We start from the raw sequence: 26731 nt of genomic DNA on the forward strand, positions 1-26731 counted from the left end.
TTTTAGTATTTTTTAAAAAACTTGTTATTGAAAGTATGAAATGCTCCCAAATCCAAAAGTCTTTTAGAGTTAGTGTTCAGAAAGTTTCAGATTTCAAAGCCTTTTGAATTTCATATTTTCAGTTCAAAAATGCTCAGCCAATATAGAGTCTGGATTATTGAAGACTCTGAAGAAAACCTCTACGTAATTTGAAATAACTCTGGTCTTAAGGATTTCAGTCTCTATAACATACACACAGAAAAGTATATAAATTAGAGATGTACAGTTTAATGCATTTTGACAAGATGAGCATACCTCAGGTCAATGAATAGAATATTAGTAGACCCTGCACCTTTTGTCTGTATCCATAGCCCTCCATGTACCACCTTGTCCTCAGTTTGAAAATTACTGTGCCAGAAACCAACCATACTTATTTTCTTTGTGCCATTGATGCCACTGTCACTCTGTATTCTTACCATTTCATTAATATTTGTGCAACATAATCTCATATTTTGACAAGTAGGTATCAGAAAAAACTAAATGCTGTTCAGTACTGGTATGTGAATTGAGGGCCTCATGATTTCTAGGCAAGCATTCTACTACTTGATCCATGCCTCCAGCCCTGATTTTGGTGGTTGTTTTTTAGTTAGAGTATTGCAAACTTTCCTTCCTGGGCTGGCCTTGAACTGCCGTTTTCCCTCTCTGTCTCATCAGTAGCTAAGATTTCAGGCCACCAACACCTGGCTTGCAAGATGGCTTTGAGTTAATGAAATTTTACAAAAAGGGCCCGCCTCATTTGAATTCTATTGTGGTTACTGGCTCTTAATAGAATTTTCCATTGGTAATTATGTGCTAGTTGTATTTGTTAATATATAGTCTATGATAAGAAATGGAAAAGAACTATATACATAACAAATGCTAGTTTTTCTTGACTGATGAAATGCTTTGCACAAGTGCTTATTGTTGTCAGAGAAAATGTCTGAGAGGAATAGAAATTGCTTTTACTTTAGGAGGAATCCTTTACATTTGTTTTCATTTATAATTTTTAAATTCTGCAGATTGTGAAGAACAAGCAGTTTGCCTAGAGTGAAATGACATTTTTCTACATGGTTGCATTTTCCTCCCTGGTGGGCTATATATGTATGGTGGAAAGAGTATATATCCACATGCGTGTGACTTCATGTAACATCACTATCAAATGAGATTATGTTCCTGGTTTAGTTATTTCAAGGATTTAGGAACTCATTGGAACTAAGGAGACAGTAGTATGCTGTGAAATGTTGAACAACTAACTCCCTGCATTGCAGGCTAATTTTCAATTAGCTGATTTCCATAATGTAAATACTCCCAATGACCAGTTTTAAGGAAATTCAGGCCAACCAAATCTACTTTCCAAGGTAAATTTATTTTCTGCAAAGCTGGGTGTCAGTGGCTCACATGCAGTCTTTTCTAGAGTAAATGTAAAGAACATGAGAAATGCATTGTTAAAAAGCAATCAAAATCCAGGTGCCAGGGATCACACCTGTAATCTTGGCTACTCAGGAGTCTAAGATCTGAGGATCACAGTTCAAAGCCAGCCCAATCAGAAAAGTCTGTGAGACCCTCGTCTCCACTTAACCACCAAAAAGCCAGGGAAGTGGAGGTATGGCTCAAGTGATAGAGTGCTATCCTTGCACAAAAAAAAAAAAGCTCAGAGACAGCTCCCAGGCCTTGAGTTCAAGCACAAACAATTATTTTCTGTAGTTATGATATTTTGTTGTTGTGGCCCCTTAAATTATCTGAAACTGGATTTTAGATGTTTCCTCTAAAGCTTAGCTTTGTGCAAAATTTAAGGGCATGGCATTTTGGTATAGGAAAGGGAGAGAATCGCTTTTATTTTATTTTATTTTATTTATTGTAAAAATACCGTACAGAGGGGTTACAATTACATGAGCAAGGTAATGAGTGCATTTCTTATCAAACATTGTTGCCTCCTCCTTTGTTTCCCCTTCCCATCCCTCCCCATCTCCCCCCGACACCCTCCCCAGAATCGTTTTTAGAAAGTACTTCATGACACACATTGAAGCCCCAGTTGTTTGCTTAATCACGGGAGGCCAACTGCTAAAACAAGCAGTTCACAATAGTTACACACTGGAAATTGGTCTATGCCTCATATCATCTAAAAGATTGGCAGGGAGTCCCATTCCATCTATCAGTGGCTGGGGGAATAAAAGGTAGAGGATTACCATAAAAATTTTCATGGGTCCAGCCTGAAGATGGTAGCTATCACTCCTGTTCACATCCCATTGGTCAGCCCTATCTAACTGCAAGGGAGAAAACAAAATGAAGACTGCTGAATGCTGCCACAGTCTTGCTTCTCCAAACAATTTTTGTAGTGCTAGGATTTGAACTCAAGGCCTCATGCTTGCTAGTCATGTATTCTATCACTTGAGCCACACCCCAGCTTATTTTTGTTGTTAAATTATTCTTCAAATAAGATCTCACATTTACTCTCACATCCAGCCTAGACTATAGTCCTCCTATTTACTCTTCCCACCACAGCTGAAATGACAGGTGTATGCTACCATGCCCAGATTTTATTGGTTGAAATGGTTGAAATGCAAACTTTTCCCCCAAGCTTGCCTTGCTCATCCTGATCTCTATCTGCCAAGTTGCTGGGATTATAGGTGTGAGCCACTTTACATTTTTACAAATCATTCAACTTAGGTAAGCTGGTTCAACTTAGGTGAGTTTGTCTACTATGTTGACAGAAGATGAAAGACTATGTATTTATTGTGTTCTTATTATTTCTATTTCAGATTATTATTTATTTCATGTTTATATTGTTTGCTCTAAACTGGATTAAAAATACATATTAGTTTTTATAATACATTAGAAAAACGTATTCTGGGTTCCAAGTTATGGAAAATATATTGCTCTAACCCCCAGCTGCTATTCAAAATAAAATAGATTGACAGTAGAACAAAACCAAAAATGATCTTTTACTAAGAAAACTTCGACTACTGAGTTCTGTCTTTGATACTTGCAGAAACAAATCCATGAATGGAATTTTACAGCTCCTTCTATTAAGGGAATAAGGTAAGAACACAAGGGAAGATATAATTTGTTTTAATATAAATAATAATAGTTTGTGCACTTCAATGTTTTCACTTAATCATAAGAGGTGTTATTCATATTTTTAACAAAACCTAAAATAAATTGCTTTCATTTGTTTTCTCCCTATCTGAAGTTCATTATGTACGGTTAGTAAGAACTTCTTGGCTCATTATAATAGTACTTTTTTACTGAGCACTGGTGAGTCATGACTGTAATCCTAGATACTTAGAAGGCTGAGATCTGAGGATCACAGTTTGAAGCTAGCCCAAACAGAAAAACTCAGGAGATGCTCTTATCTCCAATTAATCACCAAAAAGCTGGAATCGTGAATCAGATGACAGAGTGCCAGCTTTGAGCCAAAAAGTTTAAGGACAGTATCCAGGCCCTGAGTTCAAGACTCAGTGCTGGTATACACACATTAAAAAAAGAGATTAATGAATTGATACTTTGTAAAATGATAGAAAATATGTTAATAGATTTTCTAAATGATTCAAATCGGTATTACAGTTTATACATATTCATATTATGTTTTGAAATTTTATAGCATATCCAAGTTTGATGAACGGTGTTGTTTTCTTTATGTCCATGATAATTCTGATGACTTTCAAATCTACTTTTCAACTGAAGATCAGTGTAGAAGGTGAGTTACAGCTGATTCAAATATTTGTAACATTTGAAAACTTACAGAAAAATTATTTGTATAGCTTTGGGATATGATTCTTTTTTTGTTGTTGTTGGTCATGAGGCCTGAACTCTGGGCCTGGACACTGTCCCTCAGTTCTTCAGCTCAGGGCTAGCACCCTACCACTTGAGCCACAGCGCCACTTCCAGCTTTTTCTGCTTATGTGGTGCTGAGGAATCGAACCCAGGGCCTCATGCATGCAAGGCAAGCATTCTACCACTGAGCTACCTTCCCAGCCCCTGGGATATGATCCTTATACCTCATAATCATTAAAAGTGTGTAACAATATTTTTTAGTATATGAGAGTTTTGCCACTATCGCCACAGTCTAATTTTGGAATTTTTTTTGTCAGTCATTGGGCTTGAACTTAGGCCCTGGGTGCTGTCCTTGAGCTTTTTTGCTTAAAGCTCTACCACTTTGAGCCAAAGTGCCACTTTTGGTTTTCTGGTAGTTAATTGTAGAAAAGAGTCTCACAAAAATCCCTGCCTGTGCTGTCTTTGAACAGTGATCCTCAGAGCTCAATCTCCTGAATAGCTAGGATTACAGACATGAGGATTACAGCACCTGGCTTTAATTTTGGAATATTTTAATTAACCCTAAATGAAACCTAGTATCCATTAGCATTGACTCCCTCATTTTCTCCCAATCTCCTCTCTCATGACACCAGCCCTATGCAAACATTGGTCTACTTTTTATGAATTTGTCTATTTTGGACATTTCATATATATTGAACTATATAGTATGGGATCTTTTGTGACTAGCTTCTACTTAGCATAGTGTTTTCAAGATTTACCTATAATGTAGTATGTATCAGTACTTCATTGCTTTTTGTGGCTAAATACTATTCCATCATGTAATTATGCCATTATTTGTTTATCTTTTCATCAGTTGGTAGTTTGGGATGCTTCTACTTTGGGGCTATTATGAGTTTACAAGTAAGTATTTGTGAGGAAATATGCATGATTTTTTCTTCAAAATGCTAGGTCTTAAGGTAATTTTTGTTTAACTTTTTGTTTTGCTAGACTATCATTGGCAGTGTATGAATTTTTCAGGTTTTCTACCTTCTTGCCAACACTTGTTATTGTCTGTCCTTTTGATTATAGCCATCCTAATAGATATGAGGTGAGATCTCACTGTGGTTTTTCCCCAAGTCAAAATTCAGAGCATATTGTCATGTGTTTGCCATTTATATATCTTCTGTGAAGAAATGTCTATTCAGATCCTTTCCCCAATGGAAAAAATAAGTTTGAAAAATATTGAGAGGTTGAGGGAATTAGAATAAAAGAATTACTATAAGAGATGATTAGGAATCAATAGACCAGTCAGTTGGTGGAATATGGAATACTGTATAGAGAGGATTCAGGTGAGTATTGGTAAAGTACCATATCAAATCAAGGAATGGAATGATTGTTCCATGTTATAAAGGTTTGATTTAAGTACAATTTAATGAAATGAGGCTAAGTTAAAAGTCAAAAGCAAGAATCATCCTAACGGACACCATCTTTGTGATGTTAACTATCATAGGTTTTGCTCTTTGGTCAAGGAGATGTTAACCAATGGAACGGGCAGCTCTATGGAGCTGGAGGGAGAGGCAGATGGAGACACCTTAGAGGTGAGTCACAGAAGGCTCTGAAATGAAAAGTTCTTTGTCATTTTTTATTAACTAAAAAAAAGTCCCAATTTTTATGTCCAAAATCTCTGTTGAGTATCTTTAAAACTACTTTTGAACTAGACAGCTGTCACCAGCCATTGCTCTCAGAGATTAGTTCAGTGTGCCTCCATAGAAATAGCTTATGACCTTGGCTTCCTCTCAAAATATTTAACAAAAATTTGGCCATGGAACAGACTAAATTTTCCTTTTGTGTACCATCTATGATAAAGTTTTTTTTCTAAGCTAATTAGCAGTATTTATGAGACTCTAAGAGAAATAATTAGCCAGCTGGATGCAGACTCTAGTTATATCTACTTTTATATCATATAGTAAATGTTAGCAAATTTTAAGTAATTCTTAGGAAAGTTAGATTATCACTAGCTGTTTAGGACAACACAATTGTCCATAGTTACCAAACCACTTCATGAATGTTTAAATATTGCATGATTTTTCACATTTGCCACTGTCAAGTTCTCTCATTGATTGCAATTTAATGTGACTTTATTATACTTTTAAATGACATAGAAATAAATTTCTTGAGATTTCCTTTAGAAAACATCAAGGGATTAATTTTAATAATTGGAAGTACTAGAATCATTACCTTACAATCAAAATATGTTGTAGAAATGAACCATGAGATACACTTTGAAAGCGACAGAGAAAGGTATAAGATAAAAAAGTCCTTTATGAAAAAAAAAGTCCTTTATGAAGAAGGCTGATTGATAGTAATCAGACAGTGATGGAGATGCTTTAGTAATCTTAATATTCATGAGCATACCTCAAAGTAGATGGGCAAGAACACACACACACACACACACACACAGTGAGTTGGGTGTATAAATTACTTTCTATAAGTAGACACAGTGAAGCATGAAAAACAACAGAAATATACATTAATCTTTTTCTGCTTTAAATAAGTGTTGCTCAATCTACAGTCACCTTTGTTTCATCATAAGGAAAAATAATTCAAAAGCCACTACAGGCTATTCCTTCTTCCCTCCCTCCCTCCCTCCCTCCTTCCTCCCTGCCTGCCTCCTTCCCTCCTTCCCTCCTTCCTTCCTTTCTTTCTTCCTTCCTTCCTTCCTTCCTTCCTTCCTTCCTTCCTTCCTTCCTTCCTTCCTTCCTTCCTTCCTTCCTTCCTTCCTTCCTTCCTTCCTTCCTTCCTTCCTTCCTTCCTTCCTTCCTTCTTTCCTTGCTTTCTTTCTTTTTCATGAAACATAGTCTTGTGTGATGTAGCCCAGCCTGGCCTTGAAGTAATGATCTCTTGTGCCTCCGCTTTTTGAGTGCTGGGATTACAGCCAGATGTACTAGTAACAGCTTTTGATACTAGATTTGGGGGAAATAGCAATATTAATTGTAAATCCACATTGTTACAATCATGTGTTAGATCCATATGACTGAAAAAAAGAGAAAGACTACCTAGAATGTATCCACTATATTAACATAATTTTAACTCTTATTGGCCTTCATTTCTTTCCTGGGTTACTAAAAGAGGCTTGTTTCCTAACAAACTGATAAGGAGCATTCAGGAAGACACTCATTTGGGGTACTTAACATGCTTAGAAACAGTTTTAAATTGCAGAAATTAGATGGTAAAAAACTCTGCAAAAGGTGAGCTAGACTATTGTATTGAATTCCATTTCATAAGATCACTCTATCAGTGCATGAACAACTGAGAATCATTATTAAATGAAAAATATATAACCTATTAATTGTAACTTTCTTGGCATTCAAATATGTTTATAATTTTTAATTATGAGATAACTTTTATACTTTTCTATATTTGTCACTATACAAGATTGTGTGTGTGTGCATGTGTGCGTGCGTGCATGCGTGCCTGTGCTGGTATTGGAACTCCGGACCTAGGACTGTCCCTTAGTTGATTTTTTTTCTTTCTCAAGGCTAGCTAGCACTCTATCACTTGAGCCACAGATCCATTTCTGACTTTTTGGTAATTAATTGGAGTCTCATGGACTTTCCTACCCAGTCTGTCTTCAAATGGTGATCCTCAAATCTCGGCCTCCTGAGTAGCTAGGATTACAGGCATGAGCCACTGGTGCCCAGCAAGATTTTATTAAATGTCTTTATGGGGACTGGGAATGTGGCTCAGTGGTAGAGTGCTTGCCTAGCACACATGAAGCCCTGGGTTTGATTCCTCAGTACCATATAAACAGAAAAAGACAAAAGTGGCACTGTGGCTCAAGCGGTAGAGTGCTATCCTTGAGTAAAAAGAAGCTTAAGCACAGTGCCCAGTCTCTGAGTTCAAGCCCTAGGACTGGCAAAAAAAAATGTCTTTATGGAACAGCATCCAGGCCTAAGATATTGCTGTTAAAAGAGACCCGGTTAAGCTATAGGGAGTGCTTGTGACATGACAGGGAGTTCTGGTTTCCCAGTCTTTTATTCTGAGGTGGACTGTTCTGAGACAGAATGGTTGGCAGGATCTCATCTTTGGGCTCCACAGTGCTCACATAGTCAGTCAGAGACTTCTTAGGGTCAGTCTTAACATTTGGGTCCCAGGATAGCATGATTTTCACTTTGATATGCAGTATACCCTGTCTGAGTAGTACATAGCCCACAGTACTTTCAACATAGTAGTTAACACAGTTCCCACTGTGGATCATCAGACCATCCACAAACTTCATGGACTTAATCCTCTTGACTTAGAGTGTCCCAGAGACCACAACCTCACAGCCTTTAGCCCCATCCTCCATAATGAACTGCGACACACCATAGCAGGCCTTCATGTAGCAAGCCCTCCCAGGAGTTTGTAATGCAGAGACTCTGCCTGGGCAATGACACATAAAGTCCTCTTGAGGACTTTTCAGCCTTCAAGGAAGCCAAACCTCAACTACTGTAGTCAATTCCTGGATGTGCTGACCTTTCTCACTAACAACTATCTTGCCCTGGTAGCTAAGATAACAATTTCTGTCCTGGTGAGTATAGTTCAGACATCAATTACAGACTAGCCATCTTCAGGCAGCACCCAAGTTAAGAAATTCATTCAGATCAGTACATAATGCCAGTTCTCACCTTTGAAAGCACTTCCTAGTACTACTGTCATCTGCACAACTTTGGGGCTTTCAAGGGTTTTTCAAGTACCAGTTGCACACTTTCTTATCCTGTTATGTCTCGTTTTGTTTTTCTCCCCTTTCTTTAGTATGAGTATGACCTTGATGCAAATGGAGAGAGGATTGTCTTGGGGAAAGGCACTCATGGGATTGTGTATGCAGGTCGAGATCTGAGCAATCAAGTGCGAATAGCCATCAAAGAAATCCCAGAGAAAATCATCAAGTGAGTTGGCAATGTCTTTCTTTCTTTCTTTTTTTATCGGCCGTGGGTCTTAAACTCTGGGCCTGGGCACTGTCCCTCAGCTCTTCAACTCAAGGCTAGTGCTCTACCACTTGAGCCACAGAGCCACTTTCGGTTTTCTGGTGGCTCATTGGAGATAAGGGTCTCTTGGACTTTCCTGCCCAGGCTGGCTTTGAACCACAATCCTCAGATCTCAGCCTTCTGAGTATCTAGGATTATAGATGTGAGCCACTGGCGCTGGGTGGGAATGTCCTCTTTCAAATTCTGCATTTGGCAATCCAACACCTTATATCCCAGGTCCACTACTGAACATGCAGAGTGTTTAAATATTTAAACTACGCCCACAGAATTATATGGTGGCCTTACATTGTCACAAAACGTTATAAAAATTCTATTATAATTATGGGACTTTGGTTTTCTGTATCTTATAAATAGATTAATGAAAATAGAACAATTTCACAGAGATTTGTGGATTACAGAGGACTATATTACAAAATAAAACTATTCCTACCCATCAACTATGTTTGAAGTTTTACATTTTATGAGTTGTTTGCAAATATTTAAAAGTGTGATGAGCACCTTTGCTTTTCTTTAGTACTGAGAATCAAACATAGGGCTTCAAGCATGCTAGGTAAGTACTACTGAGCCACACCCTAACCCTTGTCACATTATAACAACCGAAATGGTTATAATTTACTTGGATTGTCATTACAGAAATTAAATCTAGTTAAAGCTTCAGAATTTAGAAAACAAGATAAAAGATTGGTCATAGTTTGCCAATACAGACTTTTTCTTTTTTAAAATATGCAGCTCTTCAACCTTTCCTGTGGATTTTGGGCTATTTTTCTAACCATCATTACTGTTAATTTATTTCTTCAACATTTTTAAACTTTATTAAGTGTTCAGTTCTTGGAAAACTTATATCCCATCTAAATCTAAACAACAGTATATCAGTGTTTACTGTTGAATGTTTTCTGTAGAGAAACTACATATGCAGTTATGGCCATAGCATGAAAAATAATCATCCCTGGACTATAGGAATGGGAGCCACGGCTATAGAGCTGCCTCCAGCACTGGGTACTGATGGATACATGCACACATGTCTCTAAGTGATATTCCTGAGGGGGTAGGGATAGGTTACAGATGATTTCTACCAATTATAAGGCCATTCATTTATACATTCATTCATCTGCAGTGGAAAAGCATATTGTGATTATGTAATCATAAGACAAGACCAGACATGAACTAGTCCATTTTCCTTATGTTATCAATATGAGAACCAAAACTGAAAAAAGATTAAATGAATTCTCTCAGGGGAATGCAGAAACAAGACTAAGAGGCCAGGCTCTTGAGTTTGTGATCTGCTTCCTATTCGTGTGATAGATAAGGTGATGCAGTTGTCTAGATGTGGGAAATTTCTGGCTTGTACCTGTACTGCCTCCTTCATTTGATAACACTAGCAATTAAAAAATTGCCTGTAGCAGTTCCTGGGATTTTAGGACTAGAAGGACTTTAGATATCATTTTTACCAAGTTTAGACATCTTCCACCCAAGATTCTTCGCTGGTGCTAGGGACTGAAAGGTAACTAGGATATTGTTAAGATTCTAAGATGCTACCAGTGTGGCAGGGAACGAAGGTTTTGGGTATCTATGAGTCAAAGTGACAAGTGCCATAATAGAAGGGTACATCAAGGTTTTTTGGAGTACAGAATTTTCCTGGGTGAGTTGCAGAAAGTCTGAGAAAATAAGCCATCTTTAAACTGGTTTGAGTGTTGAACAGGAATACACTTGACAGGGAAAATAAGGAGGCCTACCTGAGGAAAGAACAGAGTTGTTTAAAAACAAAATACATTCAGAGAAGAACAAATCCCTTTCATGGCTTGAATGTAGGATATGGAGTAGTAGACAGCTCTTGAGGCAAAAATAAATAAAGATGGGGGAGAATTATATTCAATGCATAGCCTATGAAACTAGGTAAATTAAGAAGAAGAGTAGGGTTGGACAGGATTGGGGAGAATGATAAAAAAAAATAATGGTACTGGTAAGATGCATTGCACTCATAAATGGACATGTTGGCTGGTACTATTTTTGTACAAATACTTAAAGATAATAAAAATATAATATAAAAAAGTTGGATAAATTAAGAACTTTCCTTCGACCATAGATAATACCAATTAAATAATAGAAATGGTTATATTTGGATGCCATCTGGCCTGATTTAGAAGGATCTTTTGTGTCATGTTAAGCTATGTGGTTTTTGTATAGAATTTATGGAAGTGGTATTGTGAAATGTGTCGTTTTTGAAAAGGAAATAATCCTTAGGGATGGAGCATGAATTAACAGGTCCAGATACTGGGGGTGGCCATTTCATTAGCTCTAGATTGAGTCTAGGGAGTAAGACTAGAGGGCAATGGGGCACAGAAATTTTTTGAACACCCCCACTTCATGGAAGGTGGAGAAGAGGCATTGCTAAAAGAAGTAAAATCCCTAACACTAGAGATAGTAGCAATAGAAGTCAGTCACTAATCCTTAACTACACACCAGGTTCTCTACTGTGCCTGGAAACACAAGGTACTTTGGACCCCAGCATCTCTACATGGCTTGTATTATTACAGGTTAAATATTTCTTACTGTAATGCCTTGGACTACAAGTGTACCAGATTTTGAATTGTTTTGCATATATTTAATTGTATTGGAGATGGGACTCAAGTCTTAATAAAAATTCACTTTTGTTTCATATACATTTTATATACATAGACTGAAAATAATTTTATACAGTACTTCGACGTGCCTGCATTTTGACTGAAACCCATCATCCAAAGTCAAGTGTGGAATTTCTACTTTTGGTGTCAGGATTGGCACTCAAAAACTTTTGGAATTTGGAGCATGTTGGATTTTCAAATTAGGGATGAGCAGCTTGTCCCCTGGTTTTTAGATGGGCAGTTGAATAGGTTCATGAAAACCAAAAGAGAAAGAATTTCTGGAAAATATAGCCAATAGGACGGTGGGTACTGGTAAGGTACTCTGAGGCTCTAGAGCCTCTAGGATTTAGCGGATGATTCCAGGTTTATTTTTTTCCCACAATAGGTACTCTCAGCCTCTACATGAAGAAATAGCCCTGCACAAGTACCTCAAGCACCGCAATATTGTCCAGTACCTGGGCTCTGTTTCAGAGAATGGCTACATTAAGATATTTATGGAACAGGTACCTGGAGGTGAGTAGAATATTTGCTCTCTTCTACTCTCACATTCTGAAAAAGACTCATGGAAACAAAATGGACATCAAAATTGTCCTATCAGGTACCAGTGGCTTATGCCAGTATTCTAGCTACTCAGGCAGCTGGGATCTGGGGATCATGGTTCAAAGCCAGTATATACAGGGAAGTCCATGTAACTCTTACCTCCAATTAACCACCAAAAAGTCAGATGTGGAGCTGTGACTCAAATGGTAGAGTAGCCTTGAGTGAAAAGGCTAAGAGACAGTGCCAAGGCCCTGAGTACAAACCCCAGTACAGGCACAAACAAAGAAATTACCTTGCTTTAAACTTTGCTGAACTCTTAGAATTGAATCTTTGTCATACTGGTGAACTGTTTGTTTTTTTTTACTGTGTCCCTTTTCAGGAAGCCTTTCTGCTCTCTTAAGATCCAAATGGGGACCCATGAAGGAGCCCACTATCAAATTTTATACCAAACAGATCCTAGAAGGCCTGAAGTACCTCCATGAAAACCAGATAGTGCACAGGGACATAAAGGTATTGGTATTTCTAAGCTACACGGGTGACATTTTTCTCATTAGTCACAAGAGCTGTCAATGCAATATGGGCTGAGCACCTTGTTCATAGAGGGAGCTGGTTAACAAGACATCTCATCCTCAATGGCTAAGCCCCAACTTCCTTGAGACAGGTTTTCAAGGTTCCAAACTGCATGGGGTTAGTTTGCTTAAATCTGTCTTTTAAGTACTGGATACTGTTCTTTCTCCTCAGGGTGATAATGTTCTGGTAAACACCTATAGTGGAGTGGTGAAGATCTCTGATTTTGGGACCTCTAAACGCCTTGCAGGAGTGAACACATACACAGAGACCTTTATGGGTAAGCAGAGCAGAAGCAGGATGTGCAACAGCCCTGTTAAAGTTAAACTTCCTGCCCTAAGCTGCAGTCATTCAAAAGTTACTTAAAAGCAAATACAGCCAGGTGCCAGTGGTTCATGCCTCTCATCCTAGCTACACAGAAGCTGAGATCTGAGGATTGTGGTTTAAAGCCAACCTGTGCAAGAAATCTTTTCAAAATTGGAAATTCACCAAAAAGCTGGCAATGGAGTTGTGGGTCAAGTGATAGAGCACTAGACTTGAGTTTAAAAAAAAAAGCTCAGGGACAGTGCCTAGGTCCTGAGTTAAAGCCCTGGGACCAGCACCAAAAAGAAAGAGAGGGGGGAGAGGGAAAGAGAGAAGGAGAGAGAGAGGAAAGAGAGAAAGAGAGGGGAAGGAAAGAAGGAAGGAAGGAAAAAGGAAGGAAGGAAAGAAGGAAGGAGGAAGAAAAAGAAAGGAAGAGGGGGAGGGAGTTGGGGAGTTAAGGAAGGAAGGAAGGAGAGAAAGGAGAGAAAGAAGAAAGGAAGGAAGGAAGAAAAGATAAAAAGCAACTGCAGCCAAAATTTTAATCCTTGGAAAGAAGTACTGACTTTTTAATAGACAAAAGTTTATGGTCTCTTAAGGAGAAACATAAAGATTCCCAAGGTCTTGCTTGATAGGCTTATGTAATAGCTCATAAACGAGTAGCTATGTAATAATCTATAGAAAAGGCTTTTCTCTATTCCTTAAAATGACCAAAGGTATAGAGAGCTTGGGTCTTATTGATTGATTAACTGATTGATTGATTGATTAATTGTCAGTGGTGGGGCTTGTCCCTGAGCTTTTCTGCTCAAGGATAGCACTCTACCACTTTAATTCATAGCTCCACTTACAGTTTTCTGGTAGTTAATCGGAGATAAGAATCTCATGGAGTTTCCTGCCCAGGCTGGCTTAAAACCATGATCTTCATATCTCAGCCTCTTGAGTAACTAGGATTGCAGTTTGAGTCTTATTTTTTGATGAATAATGTCTCAGGTTTGAAGAACTTTGCTTCACCAAGAGAGTTCTTGTGTGTCAACCATTGGGTACTCACTCCCCATCACAAGAGAATTTTAAATCACCAAAACTGCTTTTTAAGTTATAGGACAAAAGGAGGTTCATGCATCTCAAAATAGGAAGATCCCATACCAGGAATTCATTACACTGTCCCACAGAAAGTGTGCTGGATCTTCATTTTATCATTTCTGGTAGACATATACATATACACATCTGTATATGTATATATGGAATTATATGGAGCACTGGTCCTTTGTTCTCTCAGCATTTTACAACCCTAATTGAAAATGACTTATATCCATTCTCCTCTTTGGAAGCCACCAATTAGCTTGGCAATACATAGAAAAAGGGGCCTTGAGATGACAAGGAGTTATTTCAAAAACATAAAACCCCCAACAATTTATCTCATAATTAGCATCCCAGAGGAGGAAAAAAAATCACAAAGAAAACACATGTATAATTCATTATCACATATCATGTTTTCCAAGTAATTGGCTTGAAGAGTAATGTAATTGGCTTGTAAAGTAATGCAAGGGTGTTTGGGGGATAATAAAGAAGGGGTGTCTCATTTTGATTAGGAAATTCCCCTGCATATAATTACTCTTTTCAAAACAGAGCAGTTCTGGAGAGAAGTCTGAGCTGGTTGGTACAGAACTCTGGGTCAGGTGGATCTCATGGAACTTTGCTCCATAAATTTTCTGAGACCGTGTGTATTTTGAAAGGACAGCCAAGTGCTTCAAGCAACTGCTTGGCCTAGATCCCTCTTCTTCAGTGTGCCTATGAAGGACTTTTGCCATAGGCATGCTAAACTGACTAGAACAAGGTGGTTTTTTTGTGTATAATTTTTACTTGTTTGTTTGCTGTGCTAGGGATAAACCCAGGGCCTTAAGCATGCTAACAGATGATCTCCCACTGAGCCACATTCCAGCCCTCTTGTTCTTTTTGTGGCAGTTTTAACAACTTTCTTGAGGTGTAACTTGCATGTCATAAAAGTAACCTACAACTCAGTAGTTTCTAATGAATTCACTGTATCATGCAGCCATTGGTACAACGCAGTTTTTGAACATTTCTGACACCCCCCAAAATCCCCATGCTACCATTACAGTCAATCCCTATTCCCACCCCGCCTCAGTCAACTATTAATCAACTTTCTAAGTGGGTAGATTTGTGTGTGCTTTGAGTATTACACACACGTGAATGCTACAATATGGCATGGGTGGTGTTTGGGGATTCTTTTGTGGTTTGGGTATTTTTTGCATCTAGTTTCTTTTCCTTAGTGTGATGTTTTCTTTTTTTTTTCTTTTTTCTTTTTATCGTGAAAATACTGTACAGAGGGGTTACAATTACATGGGCAAGATAATGAGTACATTTGTTATCAAGCATTGTAGCCTCCTCCTTTGTTTCCCCTTCCCATCCCTTCCCATCCTCCTCCTGCCTCCCAATCCTCCCCCCACCCCCGCACCAAAGTCGTAAAGTTTGTTTTCAACATAACGACTTGTATATCTCATTGTTGCAATGGGTCCACCTGTATGCCTATTTAAACGATTTGTTTTTTCCCTTCCCCTCCTCAAATTATACCGACATCAAATACAGTGGAAGCAGGGGTTATACCATGGGGGAGGGACATATAAAGCAACAAAGAAATAATCTTATAAATGTGTTAGAAACAATCGCATGAAAGAAAAAAAACATTTGAATACATATCTCATGGTTTCCCTTATTTGCAATATCTAGTATATGTCTGAGTCAAGCAGAAAAGGTCAGATAAGTTGATGTTAGGGAAATGAACCCTTACTGTGATGTTTTCAAGGCTCATCCATGCTATGGTATGTATCAGGCCTTGTTTCTCTTTAGCTGAGTAGCATAATATGGATAGTTTACATGTGATTATTCACATAAGAATCTTTGTGTGAGCCAGGCACTGGTGGTTTAAGCCTTGTAATGGTAACTACTTAGGAGGCTGAGATCTTAAGATCACTTAAGATCACTGCCATCGGGGCTGGGAAGGTAGCTCAGTGGTAGAGTGCTTGCCTTGCATGCATGAGACCCTGGGTTCGATTCCTCAGCACCACATAAGCAAAAAGAAAAAAAGCCAGAAGTGGCGCTGTGGCTCAAGTGGTAGAGCACTAGCCTTGAGCTGAAGAGCTAAGGGACAGCGCCCAGGCCCAGAGTTCAGGCCCCACAACCGGACCCAAAACAAACAAACAAACAAACAAACAAAAAGATCACTGCCAGCCCAGGCAGAAAAGTCCATGAAACTCTTAGCTTTAATAAACTACCAAAAAGCTAAAAGTAGAGTTGTGGCACAAGTGGTAGAACACCAGCCTTGAGTGGAAAAAAAATCGAAGGGACAGCACATTGGCTTTGAGTTCAAGCCCCAGGACCAGCACACACACACACAAAAGCTTACCTTTGTGTGGTCATATGTTTCATCTATCTCATATAGACTGCTGATATTAGAACTTAGAACAGGAACTCTTGTCTGAATTATGATTATAAACATCCTTCAAGGAGTTGTTCAAAGCCTGACTTAACCAGTTGCTTGCCGTATAACTTATCTTCTATGTGTCTCTATTTTTTCATAAGTGAAGTGGAAATACTCATAGTTCCTACAGCATAGGGTTTTTAAGGATTAAATAGGTTAATACAAAATGCTTTGTTACCTGGATCCTAAAATTGAAGCATTTGCTAATTATATAAATATAATAAATATGAATGGGTACTTATAAGTCACAGGTTATTGAAGCCAGAGGGAATCTTTGAAAGAATTGGGTTTCCACGTGCCACTAACCAGTTGAATCTCTGAGACTCAAAGAATGTCATCATAACAGCCAATATATTTGTCTCCTACTGCCTCTGTACATCCTACCCAGAACAATAGGCCTCTCCCAGCTGCCCCTAGATGACAGAGAGTCATAATGGCATTTCAAGGGGCCAGTATGCCATGATCCCTGAGAAGGTCTAGTTTTCCTTCCCTCGTCTCTTCCTACTCACCAACTGCTGGAAGGTGAGGACAGGAGTCTGACAAGTTGTCTCTTGACTAGTATTCTTTGTTGGTTGTTTTTTCCATTGTTACTGGTCATGGGGCTTGAACTCAGGACCTGGGCACTGCCCCTGAGTTATTTTGCTTAAGGCTATCCCTCTACCACTTTGAGCCACTGAGCTCCACTTCTGGTTTTCAGGTGGTTTATTGGAGATAAGAGTCTCACAGATTTTCCTTCCCATGCTGGCTTTGAACCATAATTCTCAGATCTCAGCCTCCTGATAGCTAGAGGTGAGCCACCAGCTCCCAGCATTTGACTAGCACTCTTGTAAGCTGGTTTTATGTGCTCTGCACCTAGCTGGTCTTTCTTGTTAACAACTCTTGCTAGATGCATGCTGCCTGGGATGGTTCTTTGATTATTTGAATTACTTGGGTTGTGTTCTCTCTCTCTCTCTCTCTCTCTCTCTCTCTCTCTCTCTCTCTCTCTCTCTCTCTCTCTCTCTCTCTCTCTCTCTCTCTCTCTCTCTCTCTCTCTCTCTCTCTCTCTCTCTCTCTCTCTCTCTCTCTCTCGACTGTATACTGAGTGGATGGTTAGCCTGTGAATGCAGTAGTGAGTTAAATGGTATGCCTAGGCTTCCATCATTGTTCTTTACCTACAATTACATGTGAAGAAGCTTTGGAAACTTTCTTTTTGTCAGTCATGAGACTTGAACTCTGGGCCTGGGCACTGTCCCTCGGCTCTTCAGCTCAAGGCAAGTGCTCTACCACTTGAGCCACAGCACCACTTCCAGTTTTCTGGTGGTTAATTGGAGATAGAGTCTCATGGACTTTCCTGCTCGGGCTGGCTTTGAACCGAGTTCCTCAGATCTCAGCCTCCTGAGTAGCTAGGATTACAGGCATGAGCCACCAGCACCCTGCTGGAGACTCCTATTTCAACTAATCTTATTGAGGCACACTTTTCTTCAACACATTCTTGATCTATGACATTGATGGGTCCTGTTATGGTGTGTAGTCCAGTGATTCTTCTGGTTTCTTAAAATCTGTTTCCAGTGGATTCCTCTGCTCAGTATCATACAGTTGTGAAAGTCAGATGGACAATACGTGGAGATATTGTATAAGCCATTAAGTGCTAACCAAAAGTCAGGTAAGGGGTTGGGGGGGTCAGTCTCCAGGATAGTCCCTACCTGCCGGTAATTTTTCCATTGTATAATCCCCACCTTTGAATGTGGACTAGACTTGGTGACTCACTTCTAGTAACTGTAATAAGTGGAAGTGATGGTATGTGGCCTAGAAACTTGGTCATAAAAGGCAAAGCAGAGAGCATCCCTTTTTCTCTCCCAGATCATTTTAGCTAAGGGAAGCTATGTCTTGGACATCGCTATGGAAGTTTCCATGTGGCAAGAAACTAAAGCCTACTGCTGATCCCAACCCAAATAAGTGAGCTTGGAAGCTCATGAAAGAGCCCCAGTCTAGCTTTCAGGTGAGGCAGCCCTGGACCTTGCAAGAAAACTGGCTACTCATGGATTCTCACTCTTAGACACTGTGTGAGATCATAATAACTTTTTTATCCAGCACATGCTAGCCAAGCCCTCTACTTCCTTTTAAGCTGGTAAATTTGATAACAATTTGTTATACAGTTGTAACTAACATGGGTGTCATCTCTATATCCTTGTTTTTAAAGCAATACTTGCTATGACCCCACAGAAAGAAAACCTCCAAATTTATCATTAAGAAGACTAAATAGGCACCAACTATGAGACAAATGATCAAGATCTATTAGCCATTGCTGTTTTATTTTCTACTGCTGGATGATGCAAATTTATTCTTTTGTTCTTTTTTCTTTTCTTTTCTTTCTTTTTTTTTGTTGGTCATGGGGCTTGAAGTCTGGGCTTGAGTGCTGTCCATGAGCTCTTCAACTCAAGGTGAGCGCTCTACCATTTGAGCCACAGCCCCTCTGTGACACTCTTATCTCCAATAAAGTGGAGCTGTGGCTCTAGTAGTAGAGTGGTAGCCTTGAACAGAAAAGCTCAGGGACAGCGCCCAGGTCCTGAGTTCAAGTCCCGACACACACACACACACACACACACACACACACACACACACACACACACACACACACACACACACGAAATCACCCCTTAAGATTGGAGCCAGACACACACACACACACACACACGCACACACACACACACACACACACACACACACACACACACACACACACACACACGAAATCACCCCTTAAGACTGGAGCCAGATGAGGGTCCAGAGAATAACTGGCTCATAGGAACAGCAAGTTCCTCCCTGTCCTCAAGGATCTCTCGAGTGCCCCCTAGTTAGAGAGTCAAACAGTTGCTGCTGAAGCAGAAGTTCCAAACCCAGCATCACAGAATAGTGCTAGGAGATGATAGCTTAAATAAACAGCTTAATTAATTAATTAATTATGGAAATAATTATGGAACTCAATTAATTATGAAAGCACATTCCCTTGCCAATGCCACTCCCTCTGTTATTCACAGCAGCAACAACCTGTAGGAGATATTGTGTCACCAGAAGTTCCCTTCCTGGGGCTCTGGGATTTCCTCACACTGCATCAATTGCAAGTGCATGCACCTCTACCTTGCCCAATTTTGTGACCAACTGAAACACTTCCCTATCAGGTTTTCAGCTCTGAAACCAAAGCCATCATTTGTGTCCCTGATCTGTTGTGTTTACTAATACAAGCCAATTAATGTTTAACCTTGAATCGGTTGGCATTAAATACAATTACACATTAAAATAATTTAAATTTCCCTTCTTTGATTTCAGTAACCATACTTCAATAGCTCTGTGGTTGATTTAGTGGACTATTTTGGACTATATTGGACTCCACATTTCCATTACAGCAGAGCATTCTATTGGTCACAGCTGTCCTGGGGTCTTTAAAATGATCATAGAAATGCAAAATGCTCCTTGAGAGAAGGAATGAAGAGGAGAAGAGGGGGAACTTGCAGCCATGAATCCAGTGTCTATCCTACAAACTTAAGAAGAGTGAGAGAAGGGGTGGGTAGGGGAGGATTGGATGAGAATGTTGAAAGGAGTGACATTGATCAAAATATATTGTATTCATAAACTGCTTTCTTAAATGACAAGTCCTTTGTACAACTACCTAAAGATAAGACAAAGGAAATTATCTTCAATGAAAAAAAACCTGAAGAACTTTTTGTTTTCTTTGGTGAAAACTCAGGAAACCAAGCTGGGCTTAGGTGGCTCACGCCTGTATCCTAGCTACTCAGGAGGCTGAGTTCTGAAGATTAAGGTTTGAAGCCAGCCTGGCAGACAAATCTGTGAAACTCTTATTTCTAATTAACCAGCAAAAAGCTGGAAGTGCAGCTGTGACTCAAGTGATATAGCACTAGCCTTGAGTGGAAAGACTAAGGGAGAAAAAGCAGAAAGCCCTGAGTTCAAAACAACAACAACAACAAGACCCAAAAAAAGAACTAACTCAGGAAAGTTTTCATTGGATGTTATTGAAAACAGACCCTTTGATTTCCCTGGATAGCAATGTTGGATTCATGCTTTGGCTAAGGTCATCTTTGAGTTTACTGTCTTACTCTCAACCACTTTCCCAGCCCAAAACATCTGTGTCCATTATCTTCATTTTTCTCCTTTTCTCCATTTCTCATGCCTCATTTAGAGGAATACGAAAGATTTTGCTCCTAGATCCAGAGATTGCCCTCTCTTACACCCTCCCCTTCAAGTCTTTCCCTTTAATAATCTCTCCTGCTGCCATACTGGTTGCCACCTTCCAGGTGGCAGCCTCTGGTGGTTTGTGACCCACAGGACAAAGTGCAAAGCCAGAGCCTTCAGAGCACACAGCATGCCCTTTGGGCTGTACCCTTGGCACCCTAGTTAATTCTTCCTGTACCCTGACCCAGGTAAAAATGATCACTCACTGGACTCTGTCTATGCTTCATACTGGTATGCTTCGCTCAGGCTCCTCCCTCTACCTAGATGTCCTCCCATGTCTTTTTCCACACCTTTAACTTTCACAGAAAAAACCTACTTCACTGACAGTACCAGCCACTGCTCCTTTGACTTATATTCATGGCAAGCTCTTACTTTCCCCAGGTTGCTCCCAACCCATGTACCCACAAGAGTACTAGAACCAGTGTGAAACCATTTCCTCCAGGAGACAAATTTTGGCCAGGGATTCTCAGAACAGTGCCATTTGAGCTGCTTCGTACCATTATTTCTCCCCTTTCCCAGAGGTTACACCTACATCACACCCTAACATTCTCCACGCCCCCTCCTCCTTTATCTTTCATAGAGTCTTCTTCCAAGTATATCCCTTGTACATCCAGTCTTGTCTTAGTGTTTACCCTCTCAGAGACCAAAACTGACATAGCCATACATTTTTTCCTGGCTCAGACCAGGAAGAATCGAGTACTTCTCCATCTGTCCTTTTAGCCCTCTGTGTGTTCCTGTCATAGCTCTTAGCAAACCTAACCATCATTGTTGGCCACCATCGTTTCTGTGACCTCCACTAAATCCTTGTGACCAGGGCCATATTCCAGTTGTCCTATATTTGGCACATACTAAAACATGCTTATTGAATTGAAGTGGGTTCATTCATCCTTTGAAGGATCAAAGAACCCTCTCTTGATGTACTTGTCTTTGGTCAATTATTGATACAAAACTGTGTGCCAGTGGTTTGTGCCTGTAATCTTAACTACTCAGGAGGCTGAGATCTCAGGATCATGGTTCAAAGCCAGCCTGGGCAGACAAATCTGAGAGCCTCTTATCCCTGATGAACTCCCCCCCCCAAAAAAAAACCAGCCAGAAATGGAGCTGTGGCTCAACTGGTAGCCTTATGCACAAAAGCTCAGAGACAGTGCCCAGGCTCTGGGTTCAAGCCTGGCACACACAAAGGAAAGTGATGCGACCACATTATTCATGCATAAGACAAGGCTTTGCCCAACATTAATGAGACAGTTAAGTCCACACACTCAAGTACTTAATGGTCTACTTAGATTTTAAGTAGTAATAGCATCACTAATCTTTGTTCATTTGTTTTCCATGTAGGTACTCTGCAGTACATGGCACCAGAGATTATAGATCAAGGACCTCGGGGTTATGGTGCCCCAGCTGATATCTGGTCTCTAGGCTGCACCATCATTGAAATGGCCACCAGTAGGCCCCCATTTTATGAGCTTGGTGATCCACATGCTGCAATGTTCAAAGTAAGATGTATTTGGTCATTTAGGTGGTTTTGATGTTCGGGCACAAAGAGCCCCAATGATAAGTGCAGGATTTTGCTGACAAGGTGAGTGTAGCATATTCAGTGGGCCCAGGTAACCAACCCAAGGCCAAGATCTCAAGTAAAGCAAAGTCTTCTGATCTCTAAAATCCTAACCGAATCCAAATACAAGGGCTAGAGGGCAGCAACAGACTCCCTCAGCCCATCAGTGACTACCCATGATCAATCCAGTTGGGACCATTGAAGATCATACGTGTAGTTTTCATCCCAGGCCTTAGAGTAAATAGCAGCTGGTACTGGCAAAAACATAGCACCCACCTGGGAGTTATGGCTGTCTTCTCTGTGATTTCTTGGTTCCCTGTGAAACTCTGGAAACCCAGATAAATAAGGCTGTGACTTTAATTCAGCCACAGGGCATGGCTGACTCTAATGCTCCTCTTCTGTCTCCTGTTTTGCCTTAGCAAGGTAGCCGTGTGAATTCTCTGATAATGCATAAATGTTTCTGGGGATGGCATATGATTTTCAGTGTTTTTCTAATATTAACAAGAGTTAATATTAAAATGACCTCTGTGCTATTTCTGGGATCCTAGAATCCTTCAGAAAAATTTAGTACTCTCTTGGGCAGTGCCTGAAATTTGTTTTTACCTAAGGGGGACTTTTATGGGTTTGTGCCACTCAAAATGATATGTGGAACCCTGAACCCCTAGTAAGGCAGAGTGTGGAAATACAGTATTTACAGGGATAATGGAATTAAAATTAGGCCAGTGGAATGGGCCCTAATGTTGCATGGCAAGAGACAGAGATCTCAGCTGTTTAGAAGGCTGAAGCAGGAAGATAGAAAGTTTAGGGTGAACTTAGACTTTTGTCTCAAAAGTCACTTAAACTTGGAAAGAGACAGATAGACACAGGGAAATGACTACATGAATGCATCCAGGAACAATGCAAAATGAAAGTTGGGGGTTGGAGTGAGAGCCAAGGAACACCAGAAATGGCCTTACAACAAGCAGAAGCATAGAAGGGGTGTGGAAGGATTCGCTACACATGTCAGACAGAATCTGGCCCCAGCAACACTTTGACCTCTGATTTGCAGCCTCTAGAACTGTTAGACAATCCATTCCTGTTGTTCATTTCTGTAGTACTTTGTTACAACAGGACTAGTTGATTGATAAAGGAGCTTTGCAGTTGAGCTTTGGAGTAACAGCAAAGCACCTTTCAAAGTTGTATACTTGCCAGGTGTCAGTGGCTTGTGCCTACAATCACAGATACTGAGCTCTGGAGGATCATGATTCAAGGCCATCCCAGGCAGAAGTTTGCTTAGACTATTTCCAAAGTAACTAGCAGAAAGGAGGGCTGGTGGCATGGCTCAAGTAATGGACCACCAGCTGAATAAGTAAGCCAAGCAATCACGAGGCCCTAAGTGCATCCTCCAGTACTGAAGGAAATAAAAAAAGAAGTGATTCACTTGCAGAGTGCTGATCACATCTGCTGTATTATTTCTAGAGCCAGAGAGGAAGCCACCTCTTTCTACTTTTTGTCTCTGTGTACCCTAATACTGCTGAGTACTGTTAACATCTCACCCCTCCACTCAGTTGGTGGGGGGGGGGCTGAATTTCAAATCTTGGTGACTGGATTCTATCCAGCATTTAGTGTTCTCAGAACACATAATTCTCAAGCTATGCATTCTACTGTGGACAGTGTCCTGGGAATGGGACATGCCCACCCAGTCAAGGATATTTGGGAAATAGGAGTTAGAAATCTCTGCAGCCCCCATATCTCATGTAGTGGGAAAAGGGAAGCCAAGCCAGCCCCTGCTATGGGAACTGGCAATGAGCAGGGGTCTAGAAGACAGAATAGCTTCTACCCCTGGATTATCTAGTGGTCTTGGAAAGGGCACTGGGAGGGCCATGAGCTTTAAGATGAAAAAAGATTGGCGAGTCACCTCTGGTGGGAACAATTCCACAGGAAGGGATTATGCAGACTTTGTCATGGAAGCATTCCCATGTCACCATGAGACATGACATCTGGGAACCCACTCTTGCTCCCCTGTGGGTCACAAGGATAGAGAGAGCAGGACAGTAATTAACTGGCCAGAGGAGGGAATTGAAGCAGCCGTTCTAGCACGTCCTAATGGGAAGGTGATGGGCCACTGTACCTTGTTGAGAGGAGCCCAGAGGTTGCTGTGAGTGATCGATCACATTTGTCTGATCGCTGGCACGTGGCTTAGAAAGAAAGGCAAGCGGGCTGGGCTGTGGATGCATAGTTGATCAGGAGGAATATGTGGGGGTCTCTTGGGGACTTTGTGTCAGGAAATAGACAGTAGGTCTTCAGTGCAAGTCTCTCCTATCCCAAGCCTAAATCCCTCTCATTTCTCTCTGCACATAACAAAGCACTGTAATGTCCTAAAGGTGTAAAACAATGACTATCAGTCCTCAGTTCTGAGTAGCCCTTTGGCAGTCTTGCCTGGGCTCACTCATCTGGGTGCATCCAGATGGTGACTTGGCTGGGGCAGGATTGTCTGACACAAACCTCTCCTCATGACTACAGGGGGTAGCAGGGGAGGGGCTGCTCTCTCCACAGTCATCTGTCCCAGTTTCCTTGAACTGTGTGGTGATCTCAGGGCTCCAAGCAGATCTCAGCAGTGGCTGGAAAGGCCTCTTAAAGCTTAGGCTCTCAAGAGCCTCACGATATAGCTCCTGCTACAATCTCTCTTTTTAAATGTATTTTTATTTTCTTTAGATAGTTGTACAAAGCAGTTGCCATTCAGCTGAGCAGTTTATGAATACAGTGCCTCTTGATCGATGTCATCGCTTTCAACATTCTCGCCCTCCCTCCCCACCTACTCCTTCCCCCACTTTTCTTACTTTTCAGGATTTGTTTCCATTTAATCAAGCAATTTATGTATACAGTGCATCTTGATCTGTGTCATCCTTTTAACATCTTCACCCCCCCTCCCACTCACCCCTTCCCTTATTTTTCTCAGTTCCGTGGCATATGCAATGCATTCTTGCCGGTGCCAATAAATCTAGGAGTAAACACACTGGGTGGCACCTACGTGGTTATAAATGAATTAACTAGAGTATAATAGAATCTATGGAGAACACAAATAGTATAATTTTTTTAGAAAGACTAAGCCACAGCCTAACAAAATGAATACTAGGAAATAGGTACTTGCAAAGGGGGCGGCGGATTTCAATAGGAGAGGGGTAGAAGAATGAACAGGGGAAATGAGTACAATACTGCCACAAACTCTTGATCAAAGCCAAGTCACAGACAAGGCGCTGGGATGAGGAATTAGACTCGGCCGAGGGACATGAGGCGCGCGGGTAGCACCTTGCAGAGGGATGTATAGAGGCGCATCCTCGGGGCTGTTGTGCTCCAACTCCTCATGGGATGATAAGTATGGGAGCTTTCTGTTATGGATGTGTGCACCTGACTTCACGTGAAGCCCACTGATACATCACCTCTCCATCCAATGTAGGTGGGGATGTTTAAGATTCACCCTGAGATTCCAGAAGCCCTGTCAGCCGAGGCCAAAGCCTTCATCTTATGCTGTTTTGAGCCGGATCCTCACAAACGGGTCACCGCCGATGACCTCCTCAGACAGAATTTCTTAAGGCAGGTGAACAAAGGCAAGAAGAGTCGAATTGCTTTCAAGCCATCAGGTGAGACCTACCTATTTGATTTTGGAGGGTGGGGGACACCCTGGAGCTTCTCTGTTCAGAAGGAGGCCTCGCTCCCCAGATTGCTCAACATCCTGGGTCAGGCCCATTTGTGAAGAGTAGCAGGGGTGGCGTTGCAGGTTTGTAGAGACGAATAAATGTCCCCCCACCATCTGACAGTGGCCCAGAGAGCCTGACAGGTGACTATGACCCCTGCCACCTTGATAAAGACCTTGAGGACTGTGAGACGAGTGGTGGCAAGAAGTCTTCTGCCTGGAGTTGTATCTTTCCCACCTGCAGAGCCTGGGGCTTAGTGTTGGGGGCATGGCCTGCCATCCTGGGCTGACCTTGACCTTGATTAAAGGACGGTGTTGGGGAGGGTTTCCTGTGGTGATTGTCTTGTGAACCAACCGAGTCCCAGTGACATCTTCTGGAGCTGTGACATCCGGGTTGACAATGCCATGGGTAGCCTCTGAAAAGGAAGCCATTTGTCCTCTTCTTCCCTAGTGTGCGTGAGTCAGAAACCACGCGGCCTGGCTCTGCAGCTTGCGCCTTGGAGCTCAGCCCTAGACTCCTTATATTGATGTGGCTCACAGAGCCCTTTCCAGGCCAACATTTTCACCAGGATTCCACTTGGGGTCTATGCCTTCTTGTAGAGCAGCACAGGCTTAGCAAGCCCTGAAGTGGGTGTTCCGTTCCTCTCTGAGCCTCCCCACTTCCTGTCTGGCTCTCTTCCCACAGAGGATGTCAGAGGCACCACCAGTGTCCTAGCCTTGCCCTCGCCAGGGGAGCCGGTGGGCAGCAGCAGCAGCGAACATGGCTCCATCTCCCCTGACTCTGACGCTCAGCCCGATATATTCTTTGAGAAGGTCCAAGTGTCCAGACCCCAGCTCAGCCACCTTCTCAGGTATCATGTCCCTTGAGTCCTTCTGCAGTGGGCCTATGAGGGGAGGGACAGCGTTCCGTAGTGACACAATCCTGATGACTACAAAAGGCCTCAGCTTGCTTTCTGC

At 41.1% G+C, this 26731-nt stretch overlaps 1 protein-coding gene and 1 pseudogene across 1 annotated transcript in view; one reads left to right on the forward strand and one right to left on the reverse strand.

Moving 5' to 3' along the window:
- Nucleotides 1-26731, forward strand: part of Map3k15 (mitogen-activated protein kinase kinase kinase 15) — a 110124-nt gene that overhangs the window by 73572 nt on the left and 9821 nt on the right. Inside the window, exons 12-21 of the mRNA XM_070040775.1 lie at nt 3008-3057; nt 3620-3715; nt 5282-5369; nt 8566-8699; nt 11805-11932; nt 12339-12469; nt 12701-12806; nt 21885-22042; nt 25538-25721; nt 26460-26625. Coding sequence (XP_069896876.1) covers nt 3008-3057; nt 3620-3715; nt 5282-5369; nt 8566-8699; nt 11805-11932; nt 12339-12469; nt 12701-12806; nt 21885-22042; nt 25538-25721; nt 26460-26625 — 1241 coding nt within the window. The remainder of the gene's footprint in view (nt 1-3007; nt 3058-3619; nt 3716-5281; nt 5370-8565; nt 8700-11804; nt 11933-12338; nt 12470-12700; nt 12807-21884; nt 22043-25537; nt 25722-26459; nt 26626-26731) is intronic.
- LOC138839272 (small ribosomal subunit protein uS3-like) lies at nt 7806-8409 on the reverse strand (annotated as a pseudogene).

Source organism: Dipodomys merriami, unplaced genomic scaffold (assembly GCF_024711535.1).
Source record: "Dipodomys merriami isolate MVZ:Mamm:240054 unplaced genomic scaffold, mDipMer1.0.p SCAF_3, whole genome shotgun sequence".
NCBI lineage: Eukaryota > Metazoa > Chordata > Mammalia > Rodentia > Heteromyidae > Dipodomys > Dipodomys merriami.